The sequence below is a fragment of the Homarus americanus genome, unplaced genomic scaffold (genome assembly GCF_018991925.1).
Source record: "Homarus americanus isolate GMGI-L3 unplaced genomic scaffold, GMGI_Hamer_2.0 scaffold23617, whole genome shotgun sequence".
Classification (NCBI taxonomy): Eukaryota; Metazoa; Arthropoda; class Malacostraca; order Decapoda; family Nephropidae; genus Homarus; species Homarus americanus.
Window position 1 is genome coordinate 4950006 of NW_024720711.1, and position 25418 is coordinate 4975423.

At 40.5% G+C, this 25418-nt stretch overlaps 1 protein-coding gene and 1 non-coding gene across 4 annotated transcripts in view; one reads left to right on the forward strand and one right to left on the reverse strand.

Annotated features, from left to right (window-relative positions):
* The window catches only part of LOC121860765 (glutamate receptor ionotropic, kainate 2-like), a 38329-nt gene extending 17661 nt beyond the window's left edge, over positions 1–20668 (forward strand). The window contains exons 14-19 of one of the 3 annotated variants that reach the window (XM_042358123.1): positions 1155–1292; positions 2981–3178; positions 3599–3831; positions 5987–6102; positions 15571–15726; positions 19495–20668. In XM_042358123.1, the coding sequence (XP_042214057.1) occupies positions 1155–1292; positions 2981–3178; positions 3599–3831; positions 5987–6102; positions 15571–15726; positions 19495–19647 (994 nt within the window). In that variant the 3' untranslated portion in view covers positions 19648–20668. Of the gene's footprint in view, positions 1–1154; positions 1293–2980; positions 3179–3598; positions 3832–5986; positions 6103–9570; positions 9730–10517; positions 12454–15570; positions 15727–19494 lie in introns of those variants that run through there. The other 2 variants (XM_042358122.1, XM_042358124.1) reach the window with 2 other exon arrangements.
* Trnai-aau lies at positions 4092–4165 on the reverse strand. The gene has a single exon. It is a non-coding gene; the product is annotated as a tRNA-Ile (tRNA).
* Positions 20669–25418: the final 4750 nt, after the last annotated feature.

A 25418-nucleotide genomic window follows, 5' to 3' on the forward strand; every position in this document is an offset into this window, starting at 1 on the left:
TGAGATCGTGAGCAAGTAGGACTTCCAGTGACTTAATAATAATAAGATAGTGTGGGTAAACAAACACTGTACATAAGATAGTGTGGGTAAACAAACACTGTACATAAGACAGTGCAGGTATACAAACAGTGTTCCTAGACAGTGCAGATACACAAACAACGGTAAACAGTAAGTAGCTTCGAGTGTTAACTATGAACACTAGACTGTGCTCGACTCACTGGATAGTCATAGATCTAGTATACTGTACCTGCATTGTCTGTGTACATGATAATTGCTCACTGCACAGCGTTCTAACACAGGGATTCTCTCCTACATCCACACCACCACCAGTGCTGGGTATCTCTCTCTTTCGCTTACTCAAGGATTTCAGTAAGACCTTCTTCTGAAACACGGATGCTCCCCTGTGTGCCAACTTTAGTATCTCGGTGTTCTCGGTATCAAGTAGTGAAGTCTGCTTTTAGATTTTTTTTAAGTTCGGCTTCTTATATTTCTCACGCTTCTTCAGCTAGAGCAGTGCATCACGTCATATATTATGGTTTTATTACTGTAGTGTGATCATCTTTTACTCTATTAATAAATTAACTGTATTTTTTTATGTAGTAGTCACAGTAGTTGCTAACATTAACTTATTTTACAGGAGGAAGCTTGAACAAACTCTTATGTTGATATATCTCGTGTCGACTCAGGTGTGGGTGTTAGTGTCGTGTTTCACTTAATCTGATTTCTACTGACAGTTTTTAGTTATAACTGTACTGGAGGGCTGTCAGTTACCTCGGGGGATTCTATTTGACAGTTTTTGGTGCCTTAGAAAAATGTATACACACGGCCATACAGATTGTCATTGAGGTTGCGGGAATGCTTGTAGAGTATTGCTATTACAACAACAACATTGTCCTTTGTAAGGTATAGTGTGGATGCAATTTTTGAGACACTGTACTGTATAATAGGAGATAAATTTATCCGCGAAAGTTTTTTAGGGTGTTGGACTGTCTCTAGAATATGATACTCGAAGACTTATGATGCCTTTCTCCTTAACTATGGTGTGGCCTCGAGGGTGTGGCACTAAGGGTAGGGGTGTGGCATTAATGGTGTGACACTAAGGGTATCATCAAGAGTGTGGCAGTAGTGATGGCAGCTGAGGGTCTCACTAACAGGATGACGCCGGAGGAGTGGCAGAACCCGTACCCCTGTGTGGAGGAACCCGAGGAGCTGGAGAACTGCTTCACGCTAGTTAACTCTCTATGGTTTATTATCGCCACATTCCTCTGCCAGGGTGCTGATATTGCTCCTAGGTAGGCCTCACATACATACACACACACACACACACCCACACACACACACACACATCCACACACACACACACACACACACACACACACACACATATTCGTGTAAGAATCCACAACAATCTGGGTTTTTATTTTTTATTCGTATGCCAATTTTGCAAACAACTTTCCGGAATGTTTCGTTTTTTATGATTCCTTCTTCCTCTTCTGTGATAATTATTCAGTCCTTTTATTGGATTTTTTCCTTCTTAAAAAGGCTGTTTATGAATCGACAGTCGGCAAGTGGGCGTGTTACCTTGTGTTCACCAGTTTGTGAGGTCTGGCGGCAGTGAATGAGTGTTTGTTTTGTTCTTTTGTTCCTCTGCATCTCTTTGTTTTGTTTGTTTGTTTGTGACCTGTTTTATGAACATCCTCTATTTGTTTCCTTGTTTAGTTTACCATGAGTGTGTGCTCAAAAGAGTGCCATTATAATGATTCACTATATTATCCCCCATAAGTGGAGCCTTCACAAGATGTTGGTCCTCACTGTGTCGTATCCCCACATTGTTTATGACCAGAACCAACACAGGTAAACAGCACTCCATTGTTCGAGACCATTTCGGTGCTGGAATGTCTTACCTTGAGTTGAGTGTTCAGGAAAATACCTTTACTTGCAGGGCTGACAGTGACGTTACTGTTGATGTGTTCAAAGCTGATTAGCACTACTATAGCACAACTGTTTACACCTCTGGCACCAGCACCATTTACCCCCCTCCCTGTGTTATGACTCCCGGAAGTTCAGATTCACTTTAATGTTGGAATAGGTAATGAGGACCAGCTAGGAGGAGGAGGAGCAGCAAAAATTTACACCTTCAAGGGTCGAACACATCACTGGTTGACCTTCTTCATATTACTGTAAAATGCTGTGTTTTTATTTTTATTTAACAGCTTCCTTGATTTGTTTCAGTTTTGCTCGTTACATGCATGGTAAGGAGCGTGGTGCATGGTAAGGAGCGTGGTGCATGGTAAGGAGCGTGGTGCATGGTAATGGGAGCGTGGTGCATGGTAAGGAGCGTGGTGTATGGTAAGGAGCGTGGTGCATGGTAAGGAGCGTGGTGCATGGTAAGGAGCGTGGTGCATGGTAAGGAGCGTGGTGCATGGTAAGGAGCGTGGTGCATGGTAAGGAGCGTGGTGCATGGTAAGGAGCGTGGTGTATGACGTGTGTGTGTGTGTGTGTTCATGGACATTTCGTGCCTGTTGTGTTGCAGAAAATTTATACCACAAAAGTTTATTTCTGTGACTCGAAGTAACTGGCCATTGCTGTTTATTTTGTTGTATTTATTTATTAGATAAGAAAATACATTAAATATTCTATTTTTTATAATGAATTAGAAGTTGTGAGGTCAATTGATTTATTTGTCTGTGATAATTGTGTTGTGTTAATCATCACTGAGAATAATTACCTTGTTACGTCATTGATTACATTAACGCACCTCATTATTTTACCCCTTAAGGAAGTTTAGTGGTAATCGCACATGTATGTTTGTATGTCTGTCATAAGTTGCTTATTAATACTTGATTTCTTCTCTTTCTCGTTTCCTTACTCCTTCTTTCTCTGTCATCTACTTTCTACCACGTACATCTACCATACACCTCGACTTCTATCAAACTTCATGTACACCATCACTCGTGTGTACGTGGGTTGTGTGCACCAGAGCTGTGTCAACACGCATCGTGGCCAGCATATGGTGGTTCTTCACACTCATCATGATTTCGTCCTACACCGCCAACCTGGCCGCCTTCCTCACCGTCGAGAGGATGGACTCACCAGTGGAGAGCGCCGAGGACTTGGCCAAGCAGACCAAGATTAAGTATGGCTGCAAGATGGGCGGCTCAACCTACTCCTTCTTCAGGTAGGTCCTTCCTGAGATGGTGAGTTTTGTCTCTGGATTCTTATAATCCTTCAAGTACAGTAAGGTGTCCCTCGATCCTTTTGAGTCTTCTTCAGGAATATCCGTCTCTGTTAAGACTCTTACTGTACTGGCCCAGAAGGAGTGTGTTATGTAACTGATGTGTGAAGCTGACGTGTATGTGGCGTTCATAGACAAATAGACCCCAGTACAGGTGTGTGTATGTGTGTGTGTGTGTGTGTGTGTGCACATAAAAATCCCGAAAGGCCTGAATTCATTGTGTCTTTGAACTTTGAGACCTGTAAGTCAGGACCAAGTATGGCTGAGCTTGTTAACATCATTCCTTACATTAGCAGACAGACAGGCAGACATGATCAAAACGAAAAATATTTTGAAACCCTTAACCTCTGACTTCCCCAACAGGGATAGCAGCATCCCGACCTATCAGAGGATGTGGTCGGCCATGTCCAACGCTCGCCCCACGGTGTTCACGAAGAGTAACGATGCGGGCGTGGAGCGAGTCTCTAAGTCAGACGGCCAGTACGCCTTTCTCATGGAGTCTAGCTCTATCGAGTATGTTGTGGAGAGGAAGTGTGAGCTGACCCAGGTGGGCGGTCTCCTCGACTCGAAGAGCTACGGCATCGCCCTCCCTCCAAGTGAGTGTGTGGAGGTGTTCTAAATGCAGTATTTTATATATAATTTTACTCCTTATCAGCCTATCGACCGGTTGGTCTGTTCTTTGTTATTAACTTGACTGCCTAGGAGATAACCTGCGATGCTTGGTAGGGTTACACGAGATAACATCCTTCCCACAAGTATGTCCTCGAGCCCAGAATACAAGAGTGAGAGATACGCCCGTTACCGCTGTACCATCAACACCTCCTAAAATAGTTCTCCTTTGTAGGAGAATTCACCGTGGCCCGTAAGGGGATCGAACCCTCGACATCCGCGTTATTAGCACGGCGCTCTAACCAACTGAGCTAACAGGCCAGTAATGTATATGTTAAGTGGAGGCAGGTACATCTTGCAAGTCCAGATATGCAAACTCGATGTTTGAATGACGACTCGTGATCTTTGGTTGGTCCTGATTTATTGTCCTTGATCGAAGCAGGATTTGATTTCTTGTTCTTTTCAGTATTTATTTAGTTTTCTCTCAGAGGGTTCTCTCTAATGGGCTTCCACAGCATTTTAGATATCAACTATCCTCTAGAGTCTAGAGTCTAGAGGGTAAACTGGTGTGGTCACATCTTCGTATTAGATCTGATCTCTCAACCTCTGGTACCATGTTTGTTTGTCGTCTTTGCACATTTGCTAATGCGATTAAGTCTTTATTCCTTAATGCACTACACATTGATAGTGACTACTCCACCTTTGGTTTCACTAATGTCTTATAGAACCGTTTGATGTTGTTCTTGAAATCCCTAAAAGACCATCTGATTATTCCCATCAACTTATTTTCCGTGTTTAATTTTCCTGGATATGTGCCTCAATAGTGTGTCATCCACCACTCGTCCTAGGTCCTTCTAAGGACACATACAAGCACATTTGTAATATAGTAATATCCACTGTTTGACCTCGTGTGGATATTCATTATTTACCGGTGTAAAATCGTAATAACCATTAATCTGTTCATTTTTTAAGCTTAAAGGTATTCCATTGAAGGACGTATCCACCATGGCCCGTAAGGGTATCAAACCCTCGACATCAGCGTTATTAGCAAGGCGCTCTTACCAACTGAGCTAACAAGCCATATATCTTCTATAATTGTTATTTTCTTTGCCACTGATCGGCCTGTTCGTCGCTTGAGCGGTTGGTCACGTCTTTGTTACACACTGTTGTTAAGCAATAGAAATGTGTTGGTCAAGTCTTATACGCTCACGGTGGATGCCGTCACAACACACTCTAGTAGATTGTTCCAAGAGTTCACAATTTGTCCTGACAATCTTCTGAAGTACAGCTTCTTTAAGCTGTGGCCCTGCTATTATTTTGGTTATGTTGTTCTTAATCCAAGTTAAAGGTATATAGAAACTCAGAAGTAGCCACATCAGGAGGAGGTTTATCTTCGTCATCAAAGGTGTCGAGTGTTGTGTGTAACGGGTGGACGTTGACACCTCCTATACCTGCAGATGTGTGACGCTTCTCCTTCAACACTCCACACTCACCGTGAGCCTTCCACAGCGTCCTGGTAACTTTTTCCATCCTAAGACTCACCACAACACCATTGTTTAGCACCACCATCTGGTAAACACCCAGAGTGTCTGCAACTATTACCAACGATGGCACTTTAACTGGTGGTGTTAAGAAGGGGATTACCTGAAGATTAGCTCCCCCATCTTATTTTATGTTAAGGCTAGCTATCCTATGGCTAACAAAACCTAACTCCTCAGGTAGATATAAGATGGTTAATTTTAAGCTGAAATAAACTTGGGGTAGTTAAACTTCAGGTGATTCTAAGAAGAAAACTGAGAAAAGGGGGAAAATTACAACAACAAAACTGTTATAGTGATCAATGAAAGATCAGGTCTCGACAACCCGTGTATTAAACAGTGTTAAAACAAACGCAGATAAATATGGGTGGGGTTCTCCTATCGCATTTTCATCACAGGGATATATTTTTTTCTTTATTATATGCATTTCCTAATTCATTTATGATGTATGCGAATCGTGAAGCGTTGTTCAGTAAAAGGTGGTGTTAGTTGTGTGATAGTTATATAACGGCTACCAAGCATGTATACCTTCTCTTCTCTTTTTACTTTTACTTTTATGTGTTAGAGAAGACTCTAAGGTGGTCAACAGTGTACCATCTTACAGATTCACCGTACACGGGGGCAATCAGCTCTGCGGTGTTGAAGCTGAAAGAATCTGGCAAGTTATATATACTGAAGACGCAGTGGTGGAAAAAAGGCAAGGGAAACGGGAATTGTCAGGTAAGTGCACTACTGACAGTTCTAGTTAAATGGAGCCATCATAGTGACAAGATATTAAAGGAAGAAGGGCTTAGAATGTGTTTGGAGAAGTTTAGATCACAAGAAGAAAGTACCACAAATACATTCAAATTTTTCTGTTGTAGATAGTCTAGAAAAGATATCCCTTGAAATCATCGTTCTCTTTGTCCTAATGTGCTTGGGATAACTTTGCTAGGTTGAGTATAATAGTAAAATTGCCAATGTAAAGAAAGTTCCACGAATAGAACGCTTAACCATTTACCTTGTTTCAAAGCGTACAACACGAACCAACCAAACCTTTCTAAAACCAACTTGTGATTATCAATTTTGGTTACGTTATGTTGGTTCATGTCATCAGGAAAATAAATAGTTGAGCGCTTCTGTTGGTTGTACTGAAAAAAAGTGGTTGCCTTTATTTTGGGTTGTGTAGTCTTCCTTGATGGTGAGCAAAGTTGTTTAGGGCTCTGGTTGTGGTGGTCAGGGCAAGTGCTTAGCCAAGCCGATAATTAACCATCTTTGGTATAACTTATTTGAACCCGCCAGGACTCGAACCCACGGCCCACGAGCCCATGACTGTGACCGGGGAACGCTACCTCTGGACCACCAGGATACTAAAAGCAGTTCTAGGCTCTGTATTCCCTATTAGAGGTTCACGGCGCCATAAGCTCGTTGAACAAGCTTGTGTGAAATATAACAGAGCCTAGAACTGATTTTAGTATCCTGTTGGTCCAGAGGTAGCGTTCCCTGGTCACGCTCGTGGGCCGTGGGTTCGAGTCCTGGCGGGTTGAGTTGTTGATTGTATGTAGAAGTCCGCGTGCTTTATTGGGCTAATGAAATATATATATATATATATATATATATATATATATATATATATATATATATATATATATATATATATATATATATATGCTGATAACCACAAGGAAAAAAGAAAACACGAAGTGTTTTCTTTTTTCCTTGTGATTATCAGCATATACATGGATCACGCGCACCTATAGTGATTTACTTGCATATATATCATAAAGTGGTCTCTGATCATAGTTGAAATATTAGTAGTGAGGCGAATTTATTTTAGGGGGTTGTAGTTTATATATGTGCTGTATGTATGTGTGTGGTGGTGTATGTTTGAGAGAGAGAGAGAGAGAGACTAGTAATATAGAATAATCCACAAATTCCCGCACATGAACCATCACTCTAACTTCCCATTAATTCCCAGATCATCGCACTCTAAAAATGAAATATATACAGTATACTTTTCTTAAAGACTTTTCGCTTCTGGCAATCTCGTCTGTACTTCTACCACTTTGTGTGTGACTTACTAAGAGTTGCGTAGACAATCTGGCATTCAGATTTAAGTTAGATTCTCGGTAGATCGTAGATACATTTACTCGTAGCGTATGATGACCTTTGCCATCAAAAAAACTAACGCACTCGTAGAACTGTTTGAGAAACCAACGCTGATGAGAAAGACAGTAGGAAGCGGATTGGCGTAGTTTTAGAAAGTTTGGTAATGCATAACCCCTACAAGAAGGTGTCTGTTGCTGCTGTGTGCCAGTTTCTCTGTGTTGTGAGGGAAACACCTACCCGAGAACTCTGTGTTGTGAGAGAACTACCTATACTTGAGAACTCTCACATGTAGAACATCTCAAAAGTTAGCGGAGAACCCAAAGATGATCCAACACAAGACCCAGGGAAGACTCTAGTACAAGACCCAAGGAAGACCCCAGTACAGGACTCAATGAAGACCCCGGTACAAGTCCCAAGGATGACCCCAGTACAAGACCCAATAAAGACCCCATTACAGGACCCAATGAAGACCTCCAGTACAGGATCCAAGACTCGAAAGCCTGGAGGAGAACCCGAATACAGGATCCCAAGGAAGACGTCAGTACAGGACCCAAGAGGGAAACGCCACTACTCCACTGCACTTCTGATATGGGGACACCTTAGCTGCTCCCTTACTCTCTCACTAACTCCTTTATCCTCACTAACTTCATTACTCTCACTAACTCCCTTACTCTCACTAACTTCATTACTCTCACTAACTCCATCTCTAACTCTCTCACTAACTCCCTTACTCTCACTAACTCACTCTCTCAGGATCTCGCTAACTTTCATTTTCTGGTCTTCTCTAAGTTTCATTCTTTGGCTTCTACACATTCCAAACCTCACCATTTAAACTCTATAACATTCTCTTGTGCCCTTTTCCCATGAACACTGTGCACTCCACGTACACTATGCAATCCTGCCACCCTCGGCTGTTCTGTACAGTACACTGCTGCCACGAGTTCAGTCTAGCCTGTAATAGTCTATTTTCTAATGCGGTAGATTTTCAACCCTGCTTTCTCCATCTTGTTTTGTCTATAGAAATCCTTAAGAACTTTTAAAAAGAACTCCTTGGGAACTCTCCTACTCTCCTCCGCATCCTTGTGGTGATCTTGAACTAAGTTCCATCGCCTGCCGCGTTGCTTGTTGGCTTTAAGTGTGTGCATGTTTGTTTATGTTTATATATATATCTGTTTGTGTGGTGCGTGTGTTTCTGTTTGTGTATATCTGTATGTGAGTGTGTGTATTTTTCTTTTTGTGTATCTGTGAGTACGCATGTGTGGATCTTTTATATGTTCTAACCCTGAGGATCGTCCACTACTGCATGTGTACACTGGACTTGATCAATGTGTTTGTGTTTGTATTCGATAATTGAAGTTTTAAACACGAATTAAAGATAAATTACGAAAAACAAACAATAAAGTAATTTAAATGATATATCAGATTGTATCATAATGTTAAACAACGAATATCAGTTATTGAATATTAACCCAGACTTTTAGACATTGATTTTGATACGTCATAATTTCTGTGTTTATTTCTTGGCGATGCTTCCTCATACTACAGCATCACCCTTTTAACTACCACAGCAGCACCTCGCCTCTGACCACTCTGTGTACATAAATTGGTAAACACACACACACACACACACACAGTCTACAACCTCGCTAATTTTTTTAACCCATTTCCAGTTTCAGTGCTTCAGTTGTTACTATTAAAACAAAATACAGGGGAATTTTTATCGCCATCATCAGTCCCCAGTACCACTCCTGTTAGCTGCCATCACCATCATCAGCCTCCATGAGTAGTGCCACATCCCCAGCACACCACAACTCTTCAGTACCCCAAGGCCAGCCTTAATCTTTATATTCCTGGGTGTAGAGTGAGGTGTCGTCCAAAATCCCAGCACTTACCTAAATCTCCATCACCTCTTTTATACCTCCAAATACCTGCATTACCTCCTCAGATCCCCAACACCTCCCTTAACCCCTCCCAGTACCCCAACACCTACTATACTATACCCTAGTGCCTCCCCAACTCATCTCTAACGTCCCCATCACCTCCCCGAGCACTCCTCCAGCACCCCAGCAGCACACACTAAGGTGTTATCCCCGGGTGTAGAGAGAGGCGTCGTCTGCCAAGTCCAGTAGCGCGGCGGAGTTGGGTCTGGCCAACGTGGGCGGTGTGTTCGTGGTGCTTATAGGAGGGCTGGGCATCGCCACCTTCATGGCCGCCTGCGAGTTTATGTGGAACGCTAGAGAACTGGCTACTGACGAGAGAGTGAGTACCCAACAACACTTAATTTCTATGTGTTTAGAGAGTGAAACTTGGCGTAACTTCTAACCAAATCTAACTTAATTTAACTTAATATCTGTGTATTTTGAACTTAAGAGTGCGACACTAGGAATGGCTAATAACATAATATAACTCCATGTAATAAGTTAACACAGACGTAACCAGATCAGCACCTGAGGAGCCTTGAGCCGTGGTACTGTAGGGAAGCCAGTAGTTTTGTGTGGCCTAGTATTATTTTCTTATACACACACAGGTTCCAAGAGCAGTACCGTAACTTGGCAACTTCAAACCCCTGATATGATACCTTAAAATTTTGTTTAATAAATAAGGAATACCTCTAAGTGTTGCATGCAGACACTCACAGTATTAACCACCATTGTTATACTGATCTTAAAATGTGTTACTTGAGTGTTATTTCTGATGGCTATAGATACATATTACAGCTAGTTAAAGGAATATAATGCGCAAAATATTCTGTCTGAATACTACAGTATATTAGAACACATTCATATCTAATTGCGTAATTATTGAAGGCATAGAGATATACTTTTATTCAAGCATAGATCATATAAATTACAAGTGAATCCTTCTCAATATATCTATACTGTACACTTAATAATTTCTTAGTTATTTTACGTTAACATTATTATTCTCAACTGGTAACCTGACTCTCGTACCAACAAAATATCATCCATAATATCACTTATGAACACTGTATTATTTTTTTATCAAAGATACAATATTGCCAACTGCTAGTCTTAACCTTGTTGCAGGCGTCGTTCTGTGAGGAGTTGACTACCGAGGTAAAGTTCATCGCTAAGTGTTCTGGCAACAGTAAACCAGCCAGGAAGAAACCCCCATCCACTCCTGAAGAGCCGCTCTGTACCTACGGCTCTTACAACACCAACTACGTCCACCCCTGAAGAGCCCCTCTGTACTTATGGCTCTTACAACACCAACTACGTCCACCCCTGAAGAGCCCCTCTGTACTTATGGCTCTTACAACACCAACTACGTCCACCCCTGAAGAGCCGTTCTGTACCTACGGTTCTTATAACACCAACTACGACTACTTCAGAATAAGGACCAAGAAGAGATAATATCGTAAGAAAATGGCGTAGGAGGATTTGACAAAGAAAATGACCTTCTAGTCTTAAGATCATGCCAAGATAATGAGAGCCAGTGGGTGTTATGATACAGTGTGGTGGTGAGAGCTTAGCGGCAGAAATATGATCATCCTCAAGCTGGCATCTTAATGTGTTTCAGATACTGTACACGAGTTAACTATGGGCTCTCACGGTCTGTTATAATATGTCTAACGTGATGAACTGTTTCTTTCTGGGCTTAAGTCCACGCCGACACACACACAACGTCACAAAGGGAAGGAAATAAGGAAATGGAGAGAAAAGATGTAATATATTTGTGTAATTAGGTTATATACACATATACTTATGCAGTTTTACATTTTCTAGGGATGAATATTCTACCAGGATAAACTAAGGAATAGAGCGCCCAAACGATTAGTGAGCTGATAGATGGCGAAAATTAAAAAAACAAAAAAAAAACAAGGAATGAATATTCCTCGCTAGGAAATAGGTCATACTTAATATACCGGTATTTAATTTATCACTTTGAAGGGGGAAGGAAGCCGGTTGCTGGTTTCAAATACCCAATGTTCCTCATGCGTTTGCCCTTCATGGTCCAGTTTTACAGTAGTACGGGAGGAACGGGAGTACCCAGAGAAATCATGTAACGTTTGTTAGGTCACACTGGATTAACACCCTTCTCACACCTGTCCCCGGCAGGGAATGTGTGAAATGTGTAGACAGTAATTAGTATTTTCCCGTTTCTTATGACTAAATGTAGACACAGCAGCATGAAACAACACAAGGACACAGTCCACGTTCAGTGACCTTTTGGCCAACTTTTGTTCTTTTGTAAAGTGAGGCAGATAAATGCGTTGTGACAGTTGTGAGCGTACTTAAGTGTTTAAGAAACACTCCAGTAAGACTACCATTTTTTTACCATCAATAAAATGAAAGGTGAACCATCGACTCCACTCGCATGAGTAAAGTTATACACAGTACGTATATATAAATATTATATTAACTAGGTAATTTAGTATGATAACTGATGTAGACTGTAATGTCTATTTGGCTGACGCGCTATAGAATGAGAGAAGAGTTGTAGTCAAAACAGAGTGGCTGAGAAAATTAATTATTTGCATTAGAAACAAAACAGGTTTTCATCCAACAGTGTCAAAAATTTTTAAGTTTCTTCTACCACATTGTTTTGACCTGTCTCATCTCTCACCGGTAAGCCAACCAAGCGCCGTCGGCCCTCTCATGGTTACCTGTTGTGTGTGTATGACAACAGTTTACCATTATACACAATATAAACAGTTTTCATAAAATTTTAGCCTTAAGATTCTTGATAATCTTTTCTTGTTAACCGTTTCGTTTAGATTTTAGAGGATAAAATATTAAAAATTAATATTTAATACTGTGTGCCATAGTATATGGCCCACATTATTCGTAATTTTAGAATACAATTCAAGTAGGTATATAAAGATGGGTCTTTTATGGGCTATCTTCGATTGAATTTACATTCTGTTGACCAGTGTTTAACTGGCTACACTGTACAGTCACCCAAAAAAGTCCTGTCGCGAACCATGAACCCCGAGATTCACTCTTGAATCCAAAGCATTTATGGACAGAATAATGTATCAGTGTCTACTGCTTCGGGTTCACGAGACTGAATCGTGGTTCGCGACAGGGCTTTTTTTGGGTGACTGTACATGTACAGTAAAAAAAAAGTATCGCGCAGGGGGGGTCTGCTGACTTCCGTAATGATCCATACTCCACCTGATGCGTTCATATTCAGTTATACCATCAACTATATATTCGGCAGGATATGTCGTTAGCAACAGATACGTGAGGACACCCTCAGGCAAGGAAAGCAGGACTACCACCATAATACAGGACCCACACGCATATTCCATTATCCCTCGTCCGTGGTGTCATATTGTTTCGCACATAATCCGTGCAGTGCTTTTTTTTTACTGTGTGTACATGATGAAGCAATGTGCATAGTAAGAAAATGCTAATAATTACAGTGTATTTAAATTTCTCCAAACAAAAACTCGAAAATGCGCAATATTACAAAGCGCAACCCAAGTTTCGGTCACAAACCCCCTCAGGTAGCAGTAGTCCAAGTTGTGTGTGTAGATTTCACAAGGTATGGACGTTCACCAGTTATCTGTTCACTCTGGCGGCGATGTTGTTGTCAAGATGACATGAGCAAAAGACTTTTAATTAAAGGGTGAAGTGAGAAACAACAAGGGTTCAATAATGTGTTTGATACGTCGGTATTGTTCAATTTCAATTTCAATTGTTTATTCCTTGATAGAGGAAGCGGGATCCTAGTGCTGTCACTAGGTACCCCTGTACAATGACACCAGAAGCATCTGGCAAGTGTGACAAGTATATACAGTATTAATATTATAAAGGGCTTACTAAAGCCTAAGGAAGGAAGGATATTCCTTTAACACATAATCAATATTATTTACAAAATATCTGGCCAGTATGGGGAGGATCATCGTGTCTCCGTCAGGGGGTCGTGGAGTGGTGGTCCAGCAGGCGTCACGGAAGCGTTGTGTGTGGGGACATCTTAGGAGGTAGTGAATAAGGGTGCTGCTGTCAGGTCTTCTGCATAACGCACAAGAGCGTTGCTCAGGGGATGCGGGGATACCAATCTCCCAAGCAAAGTCATACCCAATGATGATACGGGCAGCAATCACGTCCCCTTTCCGCGACCCTTTCCCGTAGACGTACGAGAGGTCAGGAAGTTTACGGAGGACATCGTACTAGGTGGGCGGGGAGTCCAGGGGGATGGCTGCTTCCCGAGCTTCTCTCTGTTTGTCGGTATTGTTTTAAAACATTTCCCTTCTCCATCCAGCGGCCGCCACAATTTGTGTCAGGAGTCAAGGGTGCTTCATCGTTCACGTCAATACACTCAAATATAGATATTCAGATCATGAAAGAAATTTCGCCATATGTCGATGAATTTTTTGAATGGCCAAAAGAGCAGATACGTTTCAGTCACTCAGGTTTCAGCAAATGCTGTGGATATTCATTCGGCTTTGAAAAAAAAATGGTAGAAATCATAGAAAAAAATGCCTTCTTTATGTGTAATGTATAGAGAATATTTATCTCTGCCACTCTCTTCTGTGACGTAACAAAGATTCACTTTCTCTGTATTTTTCAGATACCTTTAATAATAATTTCATTATGCTTTTGGTTCTATCAGATGAGTGATTAAAGCGCATATTGTTTTCTTTTCCTCTGTCATTGAAGAATATATTGCAATTATAAATAGATATGCATAGACGATACTGTCTACTTGTTCCTGTTTGTGTGTGTGTGTGTGTGTGTGTGTGTGTGTGTGTGTGTGTAAGTCAGGTAGTGATGGGATAGTGTGTATGGGAGGGAGTGCGCAATGTAGTCAAACAGGTGAATGATTACATGAAGGGACATTATTAGCTTGTTTAAAAGTAAAAAAAAGCAAGAGATAATTAAAGTATATAAACAAGGAATCAACAGTACCAAGTCTTCATGGCTTACCTAGCTCACTCAAAGGACCAAATTATTAAATTCCAAAGAAAATCAACTTGAAGGGTGAAAGTTTTGATCTGTGAGATAAGAGTGAAGTGAACCAGCCTCCTGTGTTTCATATATGAAGGTTCGTTTTTTTTTTTTACTTTAGCCTTGTTATATAAACATATTGTAGTCAAGTGAAGCATACAAATTATGATTAATGTGTGGTAGTATGACACAAAATGTATCATATAGATTATATTGTTGATGCGTATTAGTAATTATTAAGCTTTTTTTATTTCGTATTCAAATATATTGAATGTTGGCATCTAGCCTGTGTGATGCATTTTATGTTCGTAAGAATTCGTTAATACTGTTATAAGTAGCTCGAAACTTAACTCACATGTTTACTGTGTATGTATATGTTACCAAATTGTCATACACTCAAGGTTGGTAGAAATTAGCCAAATATTACTAAATAGTAGTTGTTACATATAAAAATTAACACGTACAGCAGAGATGGATATGTCTGTCTAAAGTGATTACAATACAGTCCAGTTCAGTACTCTTAGGATAAAAGTTAAAAGCAGTATGTTTTCTGCGAAGAATTCACTTCTCATATTGATGTACAGTAATTTGACCTATAGGCTATCCACACGTGTTACTTTTATGCTTTTAATTTTCACTACTGTACCATTTTGACAAACTGTTTAGTGATGATAACAATCCTACCAAATCTAACTTAATTTGACATCGGTAACTACACCAAATTTAACCTAAGATAATTAACTAAATCAAATGAAGTCAACTTAACTTAAGCTAACAGAATGTAACCAAACTTAAACTAGCTTAACCCAACCTAAACCAAAACTAACTTAATCCATGATAATCTCCTTTAAGTTTACTGAAAGTTCCTCTGTGTTTCCCATTACCTTCTTTCTCCTCCTCTTATACCCTCCCTCCCCTACTATACTCTCCCCCTCTCTTCTCCCATACCCTCTCCCTACTCTTCCTATACCCTCCCTCCCGTACTATACTCTCCCCCTCTCTTCTCCCATACCCTCTCCCTACTCTTCCTATACCCTTCCTCCCCTACTATACTCTCCCCCCTCTCTTCTCCCATACCCTCTCCCTACTCTTCCTATACCCTTCCTCACCCCCTCCTACTTACCTAAAGCACCCTGGCCTCCTACATACAATACTCACTTAAACGGTCTCCTCCCACCAACAGAGAGAGGAAAAGGGAGATGCAGCCTCGGCAGCAGAGTTGGGTCTCGAAAACGTGGGCGGCGTCTTCGTGGTGATGGTGGGAGGCATTGCCCTGGCCTGCCTCACTGCTTGCTGCGAGTTCATGTGGAAGGCGCGAAAATTGGCTACTGACGAGGGGGTGAGTGGTTAATAGTGGTAGTGTCAGGGGTAGTGGTGAAGTTGGTGGTAGGGGTGGAGTTGGTGGTGGTGGAGGGAGTAGTAATGGTGGCGGTGGAGGGAGTGGTAATGGTGGTGGTGGAGGGAGTAGTAATGGTGGCGGTGGAGGGAGTGGTAATGGTGGTGGTGGAGGGAGTAGTAATGGTGGCGGTGGAGGAGGGTAATAGGTGTAATGGTGGTGGTGGAGGAGTAGTAATGGTGGTAGAGGGAGTGGTAATGGTGGTGTTGGAGGGTGTAGTAATGGTGGTGGTGGGAGGAGTGGTAATGGTAGTGTTGGAGGGTGTAGTAATGATGGTAGAGGGAGTGGTAATGGTGGTGGTGGAGGGTGTAGTAATGGTGGTAGAAGGAGTGGTAATGGTGGTGTTGGAGGGTAGTAATGGTGGTGGTGGAGGGAGTGGTAATGGTAGTGTTGAGGGTGTAGTAATGATGGTAGAGGGAGGGTAATGGTGGTGTTGGAGGGAGTAGTAATGGTGGTGTTGAGGGTGTAGTAATGGTGGTGGAGGGAGTGGTAATGGTGGTGTTGGAGGGAGTAGTAATGGTGGTGGTGGAGGGAGTGATAATGGTGGTGTTGGAGGGTGTAGTAATGGTGGTAGAGGGAGTGGTAATGGTGGCGTGGTGGAGGGAGTAGTAATGGTGGTGGTGGAGGAGGGTAATGGTGGTGTTGAGGGTGTAGTAATGGTGGCGGTGGAGGGAGTAGTAATGGTGGTAGAGGGAGTGGTAATGGTGGTGTTGGAGGGTGTGTGGTGGAGGGAGTGGTAATGGTGGCGGTGGAGGGAGTAGTAATGGTGGCGGTGGAGGGAGTGGTAATGGTGGTGGTGGAGGGAGTAGTAATGGTGGTAGAGGGAGTGGTAATGGTGGTGTTGGAGGGTGTAGTAATGGTGGTAGAGGGAGTGGTAATGGTGGTGTTGGAGGGTGTAGTAATGGTGGTAGAGGGAGTGGTAATGGTGGCGGTGGAGGGAGTAGTAATGGTGACGGTGGAGGGAGTAGTAATGGTGGCGGTGGAGGGAGTGGTAATTCTTTTACTTTTATCCTCTTCGCCGCTGATCGGCTCGTTAGCCGCTTGGGCGGTCGGTCACGTCTCTGATACGCACTTTTGGCAAGTACTGGGCATGTACTGGCTTCTGAATGTATCTGAACCAGCTTCAGTGTTGGTCAAGTCTGGTCTTGAAAGAGCTCACACTCGGGTGGTGGAGCTAGTGGTACTGGGTAGTGAAGTTACTGGCAGGGGTGGAGTTGGTGGTGGTGAAAGTAGTAGTAGTAGCAGTAGTAGTGGTAGTGAAGGTAGTGTTGGGGTTGTGATGGCGAGGGGTGGTAATGACAGAGTTAGTGGTGGTGGCAGGGGTGGTAATGGTAGGGTTGGTGGTGTTGAAGGTACAGTGTATTGGCATGCATGGTAGTGTGGCAGGGTTGGTTTTAGTAATGGTGGTGAAGGTAGTGACAGGGTGTTGGTGATGGTGAAAGTTATGGCAGGGTTGTGGTGAAGGTAGTGGCAGGGTTAATGGTGAAGGTAGTGGCAGGGTTAATGGTGAAGGTAGTGGCAGGGATGGTGGTGATGAATGTAGTGTCAGGGTTGTTGAGGTGGTGATAGGAATGGTGATACTGGATTTGGTTAAAATTTCTTCCCTTGACCTAGTCAAATTTTGCTTCCATATACTCAAACTCAGTTGAATGTTTTACTTCTTAAATAACCAAATAAATAAAAAATTGTTGTATGCATATTTCAATTTAAAAATAAATTACTATAGTGACAGTCTATTCAGAAGTTGAGTTCACTTTTTTTTTACGGTCCAGCAGCTTCTAATGAGTAGCAACATTTGTCATAAAGTAGTGAGTTCATAAATAATTATTGTCTGGTTGAATAAATTCCAAACACCATGATTATATTTATTTATATTTTTTAGATTTAGGAAATATCATTATTGTCACATTTTTTGAAATTAGCATTGGTCAAATTAAAGCAAAGGTTCGAGGTAACTTATGCCAGATGCTGTGTGTTGACACTTGACACAGTTGACACACCGTGTGGCCGGGGTGGGGGAGGAGAGGGACCCCAGTGGACCCCCATACTGTACCTTGGGGGACGCCGCAGGTGAGTCACTAAGAGGTGGAGACAGTCGCCCCTCAGAAGTAACAGCTTGGCGTTGGTTAAGAGGAACTCGGTGTGCCATGGTATATTTCTCTGAAGCTCAAGATCGATTGCTTTGTTGATGATTATGTTGTAATTGACTACGTCAAATGCTTTGATGAAATATATTAAAGTGACAGCCACAGACATTTTAGGATAGGTAGATAAAATTTCGAAAGGTGACAATGGAGGTCACATTGCCGAATTGTAGAGGTTCTATGGCGCCCGCAGTGTCGACGTAAGCCTAGTCAAACACAAAACCCCACACAGATTAGGCCAGGAATTGTGTTAATGGCGATGAGTCGTAACTCATTTAAAGACTGTGGGTACATTGACTTGGGCATTTGTGAAGCATATGGGGTCTTCCAGTCAGCTGGCCATTTTGCTAGTATGAGAGAAACATTGGTAATAGAGCAGAGGATCTTTGTTAATTCTGGAAAGAACCCTTGTAAAGCTTCACTGGGAGTGGCAGATCACTTAATCTTGAGTACAGTATATTAATTGTCTTGCACTAAGTCAGTGGGTGAGGGGGGGCTGGTAGGTAAGTTGTGAGAGAGGTAGTGTCAAACACCCTACTCTTGAAGAGTGTTAAAGGGACAGACCATCTAGATATCTGAATAACCTTCTTATAAGCAAGTACTGTAGTTCTTATAAGAAGACCGTTCATATATCTAGACGGTCCGTCCCTCATAATGCTTTTCAAGGGTGAAATGCTTCTCTGTCTAGAGTACTGTCTTCCCCGTCTGGTCCCCGAGATATGCTAGAGACTGTCAGTTGATCGAAAATGTCCAAACGAGGGCTACCAGACTGGTGCCTGCACTAGAGCACCTCAGTTACCAAGACGAGAGTAAGGGGCGACCTAATTGAAGTTTATAAACATCTCAGAAGGCACTACTCAGTCGAGTGTCCATACCTGGAGCTGGCTGACGCCCTTAAGTTTGAAGAAGCCACAGGTCCCCAAAATTGTGAGGGCAAACTTTTTTGGAATGAGAATTGTGAACTTTTGGAACCATCTGCTGGAGAATGTTGTGACGGCATTGAGTGTGAGCTCTTTCAAGACCAGACTTGGCCAGCACTGGCGAAGGTACAGATACATTCAGGAGCCATTACATGCTCAGTACTTGCCAACAGTGTGTAACAGAGATGTGACCGACTGCCCAAGCAGCTAACGAGCCGATCAGTGGGCAAAGAGGATAAAAGTAAAAGTTGGGGAACATCTGGCATATAGTAACAAAATGATTATTAATTTGTATAGCTGTGTCATTGGTGAGTTGGCTGAGGAAGGGGAGAGAGTTTGTCCTGTTTAAACCACAAAGCTTACCATACCACTGACTGATGTTTGTCTACTTCAGGGGTTGCAGCTTAGCTGGATAGTAAGACGTCATTGCAGTGTGTTTTTTGCAAATGATTTTGTGATGAAGGACCACATATTAGTTGTTGTCATTGAGATAAAATACCCTGTTTCACTGCAGTGTGGTCATGGGTGTTGATGTGTTCACGGCTGCACTCGGCCATATATGCATGTGATCATTTGTGTTTTGACCTGTTTACAAGTGTACACAACCGTAAATGGAGGTCATTATGTGTGTGTTGACGTGTTCACAGGTGTCATTCAGCGAGGAGCTGTGTAAGGAACTGCTGTTCATCATCAACTGTAGTGAGAACTCAAAACCAGTTCGTAAGAAAAGTTCTCCGGCCAACACAGACTCCTCTTCTATTTATGGGTCTTCTAACTACGGCTATTCTGACAAGAAGTGATAATGACTCGAATCTCTTTTTTATTTGTGTGATGCACCAAGGCAGTGACCACCAAGGGAGTGGCTACTGCCACAAACCAACACACATCTAAACAGCAGACTAAAATACTGTTCAAATAGCAGAAGATCTGTACGTGACAGCAGACATTGATAGTCCGTTTGTGACAGCAGAAACTTAATTGACCGAAAACACATTCTTGACACCAAACTTTGAAGCACCGTTCTTGGTCTTGCTGGCTCTCAGTGCCTGGGAGAAGCACTGGAGGAAACCAGAAGAATCCACAGACTGTCTCATTATATACCAAAAGGCAGTCTTTTCAAGAAACAGCTCAGTATGTTTTATTAAGGAAAATTGACAATAATTATATTGTGTGGAGTAGATCTAGGTAGATATTTAGCTATAAACCCACAATAAAGGGCAGTTGGTATCAGGTTGCCTTGGTGACTCAGTAGAATCTGAACCTTTCCTGATTTGCTTTTGTTGGTGTAAGTTACAAACAAAAGTTCCTTTACATGCCTGAAACTCCAACTGCTGTTGCGAGTCCTTGAACTGCTTGTCTTCCCATAGATGGCTCTAAAATGTCTCATTTAGATTTGGTACAATTATGATGACAAACACAAAGGAACTTTTGTTTGTGTGTTTGGAACAAACTCTGGTGTAAAGTTTTATTATAAATATTAATATTATACAGGAAAGTATTTTTCATTGTTGCCTCAAAGTATTGTATACAATATTTGATATAATAATCTTTCTTTGTTTAATAAATGAAAGGTTTTGAAGATTGTTGTACAGTACTGTATATTGTAACATAATAGGATAGTCTTGTAACTCAACAGACATTCGTAACAATACAGTAGTCCATGTAGTATTGATATTACAGTATCATCATTTTTATTAATGCTAGTAATACCTGTAGTAGTAGTAATAATAATACTTTTATTAGTACAGTAGTATAACAATTATTGATATTCTTATTATAATTACCTGTATTATGGAATAATAATAATGATAATGTTATTCATATTTATTACTTGTATACCATACATATTATTTCACTTCCCTGTGACTCCTATATAATGTTATTAGTAGAATAAAGCCAAGAGGGGTCTCTCTTTGCTGAATAAAATTATTGATTGGCATTAGTCATATGAAATATTAAAAGTGGCATCCAGCAGTGAAAGGGGTCAAACATCTGTACTGTACAATACAGTACGTATATGGGATAGGGTAGGATGTCTAGTACCAGCTCTGACAAAGCGGGGAGACAAATGGCTCTAAGTTACAGTAGTACAGTACAGTACCCACAGTAACTGCCCCAATGCTCAATTTCACCACACTATTAGCTAAGTTAGTCAGCAGCAAGGCAGTCAGTCTGCCAACTACTATACTGTACGGTCTTCTCTTACATTTCCATTTTTTTAATTTCTGAACCAATAACTCCCTTTCTCCTCTCATCATTTTTCACTCCCTCTATGTAAACAAAATGAAAGTTTACGTTGATGGAGTAATTTATTGGGTCGAGTGTAGGATTTTTTTTCTGTAGAGAACTTATCTCCACTTGTATAATGGGAGTCCATCTGTTACCTGTACTAGTGATATACAGTACAGCACAGTACAGTAAATATGATAAATATTGGCTTTGTGTTTCATACTGCTCAAAGTTACTTTATAAATACCTGTACAAGTACAGTAATGTATAAAATTATTACTGTACAGAACTATACTGTGTGTCTTTACTTACTATGCTTCTTATTGTCATATAATCATTGTGTACACCAAAGAAAAAGTTTAAGGATCAGGATACGTTAAGCCACGTTGGAATAATAGTACAGTAATATAATTAATATTCAATAAGTAAAATAGACATGTACTGTACTGTATATAAATTATGCAGGTACTGGATACAGTTCAGTATGAATGTCGGGTCCTTTGTTCATGCTACAAAATTTCCAGACCCAAAAAATTACCATTTGTTTTTTCACAAAATGACACAAAATTGCCAAGACAAAGGTAAGATAAGGTTAGGTAAAGTTGTTAAACAACTGGGGAAAATATGAATGAAGTACCCGGTATATAAATGTGTTTGGGTGTTAACCGTCTGTTCCACCATTACCATTACAGTAAAAAATAAAAATAATTAAAAATAATAGGGGCTCTAGCCAATACAAATTATGAGAGTTTACGAAATATGAGGGACACCAACGGTTCTCTTACATTATCTGCCCCAATCAAAATCTAAACATTTTTAAGTACAGTACAGTACCAGATTTAGGGTTATCAGACATAATGGCTCAAACACTGGGCAATGATAGAAAAACAAGTGGAAAAAGCTTGTGCGGTACACCGTAGACGTTCACTTCCCAACTGACCTTGACCGAGATGCATATAGTACTGTATTTGTTAACACTGAGGTGGGCGGTCACATCCCATGGCTGCATGGCAACATGTGTGTCATTACCTAATACTGTACCTGACCATTGTGGACCTGGTCTCACCCTCCTCTGTATATATACACCTTGGTTTGTATTTCTCTTTAGTCTGTACTCACCCCTGAAGATGTGAATTACACGAAAGCGCTTGGGAACTTCGTGTTTTCTTCTTTCCTTGTGGTTATCAGCATATATATATATATATATATATATATATATATATATATATATATATATATATATATATATATATATATATATATATATATATATATATATATATATATATATATATATATATATATATATATATATATACAGTCTGTCCTCGACTTACGACGGGGTTCCGTCCCGACGACCAGGTCGTAAGTTGAAAAGGCAAAAATAATGCTGTACATAGAAATTCTAAAATGGTGGTCTCTTTTTCGTCTCATCACTATGAGAACTTTCACTTTTACGCTTGCCAGCCATTTTAAAGGGAAGTTCAAATGAAAATTTTGTCAGTACACAGCTCGATCACTAACGTCAGGACTCGAAAATACGTAATTTGAAAAATATTTTATACGACCACGGCACGGCGGTCGTATGTCCGGGTTGTCGTAAGTCGAGTAGGTCGTAAGTCGAGGAGTACCTGTATATATTAAGTAACAGCAAAACATTATGAATTGTTAGTGATTTTAAATTTGAGGGGTATGAATGATGGGTTTTACTGTATTTTTGCTGTTCACGGCCCTGGTTGTTTGGATGTCTATCTTAACTTAACTTTGGTATGCTTGTATTAATAACCCCAAAAATGCTCACAAATAATTAAATTACCAAGAGTATTCCCATTATACTGTACCTACAAAAATATTCCAAATCATACATAATGTAAGAACTGTATCTCCACAGCCAAGGATGGACTTAATCTATGAATTAGAACTCCTCAAATTTTAGGAGTGTGTCCCCACCTTCTTTAATAGTGTGTGTGTGTTTTTTAACTCATCCCCTTTTTAACATAAATTACTGAAATGTGCTACTGTATGGTTAGGTAATTGAAGGTGTACTCTGGGGGGTTGGCCCTGCTGAATATTGACTTAATAAAAAAAACATGGGCAATGTCGGATACCTTAGCTAGTACAGTAATAATAATAAAAGTAATAACAGTACACAAAAGTGAAATATAAAATTGTTATTCTGGAACTGGTTAAGAAGAAAAGCATTTCTTGATCATAATCTGCAGTTGATGACTTTATTGGGAAAGAATATACAGTACATTAACAGTATAATAAATCTAAAGGGACATGAAAATATTTTCTCAGCGTTACATATTTTCAAAGTGACATTTGACAATGTCTCTACACACCGCGATTTACCAATTATACATAAATATCAAGAATATGTGTTTTTTATAATATTTTACTTTCAAGCCCAAGAAAATGCTTACACGAGAAAATAATGTGCTACCACAACGCGCGAGTTTTTGACACAGCAGAGAAGACATAAAAATTCTTATTACAGTATGTACCTTATTAATTACAGTAACTGCCCAGAGGTTTGCAGCACAATACAAAAATATCCAGAACTCAAGCTGGGAATTAATAGACAAAAATTACCTGACATGTTGACTGTGGAAGAAGACACCACGCTTCAGAGAGCGTCACCTGACTGGTCATGATATACAGCACATGAGAAATGGCATTTGGGGGATATTCAGTTGCGTATTGTGTTTGTGTAAAATGAACGGCACTTGAGACAACACTGATATGTTTCCCTACTTCGTGGTTAAGAACTTACCAGTAGCCAGACAAATGTTCATTTTGGGTGTAGGTGTTGCCATTCAGGATCAAATACAGCTCTGACTCACTAGTGGGAACGTGCTAATGTGTTTAATATTTAGTTCCCAAATATAAAAGCAATATGGCCCAAAAGAATTGAACAAAAAAATTATAACACAGAAATGTTTCAATATGGTTTGGCATAATGAAATAAAATACCTTTTGAATACACTGCATGAAAATGAGGTGAAGAAAGACTCATAACTTCAGGAAAAAGACAACATACCGATATGGTAAAATTACCGTAATGGTTATAACTTTCACGAGAAAATGGAAAGCTATGAGGAAACAATTGCTACTGATACTACCTCAAAAGTCACCCTTGGTAATTTCCCATCTAAGGAACCACTAATGGAACAGTCCCCTCCCAAAAAGTATAGTTAGCCACGGGGGTCGATGTGATTCTAGGCTTTCCAAGCACTGTTACCTGACTTGTTTCTGAACGGTTGGTACAGTATTTCCACATCCGTGACCTTTGAGCATGAATGAGTATAAACGTTTTCTAGCGACATGAATCCCCTTGAGGCTTCAGATCGTATATTACATGACTTGGGAGTGGATGTCATAAATGGATACCAACACCATGCCAGTCATCATTGGGATCTTACATCAAATGGAGCAAGGAATTATCGGGGAGTCATTGCAAGATGTGAGAGGTGTTATCATTGCTCTTCATAATGAGGGTATAGTACATTATACTGTGAGTGAACCCACAGTATTATGATGGGTTAGGTGCCATGAAACAACTGATGCCACACTGAAACTCACAACCACATATGTCTTACTATTGTCTGCAAGTCCCTTGGTTTGCAATCTTATTTCGGTGTTAAACCAATGCAATTTACTGTATCAATAACATGGCAGATCCCATATAGACTGATATATTGTATACTGCTGTAGTTGTTCACTCTAATATCAAATACTACTTGCTTAGTAATTCTTCATAAATCTGACATATTGTGAACAACATGTGTAGGCATATTGTGAAACTCAGTATGAATGAAAATCCATTAGTTCAACGACGTAATGGTGAAATGTTTGTTTTGAGGTATCATTCTTAGTTATGATGTTCCGAAGCATTTTTTTTTTTTTTTACAGGGATCAGCCCACCGGGCACAGGTCACTGACCCACATCGGGGCCTGGGAGGGGTGGGGGGTGCTATAATAATAATAATTAATAAAAAAAAAAATAATAATAATAATAATAATAAAACAACTATGATAATAATTATAACACTGTAATTAATAATAATAATAATAATAATAATAATAATAATAATAAAGAACCATAAAGAAATACAAAAATGAAAAAAAAGATTAAGAGTGAGAAACAATTATATTGTGTTGTCAATAGTACGAGAAACAATTGAGACCCTGCAATTTTGTGCAAATGAGGCAGAAATTCAGATCAGCAACCTGGGACTTGGTCACAATTTTTGTGATGCCATATATTTCAGTGTTATTGTAATTATCAGTCAGTGGCTTGTTTACATATGCCTTGCTTCTACCCAGCAAGATACATACA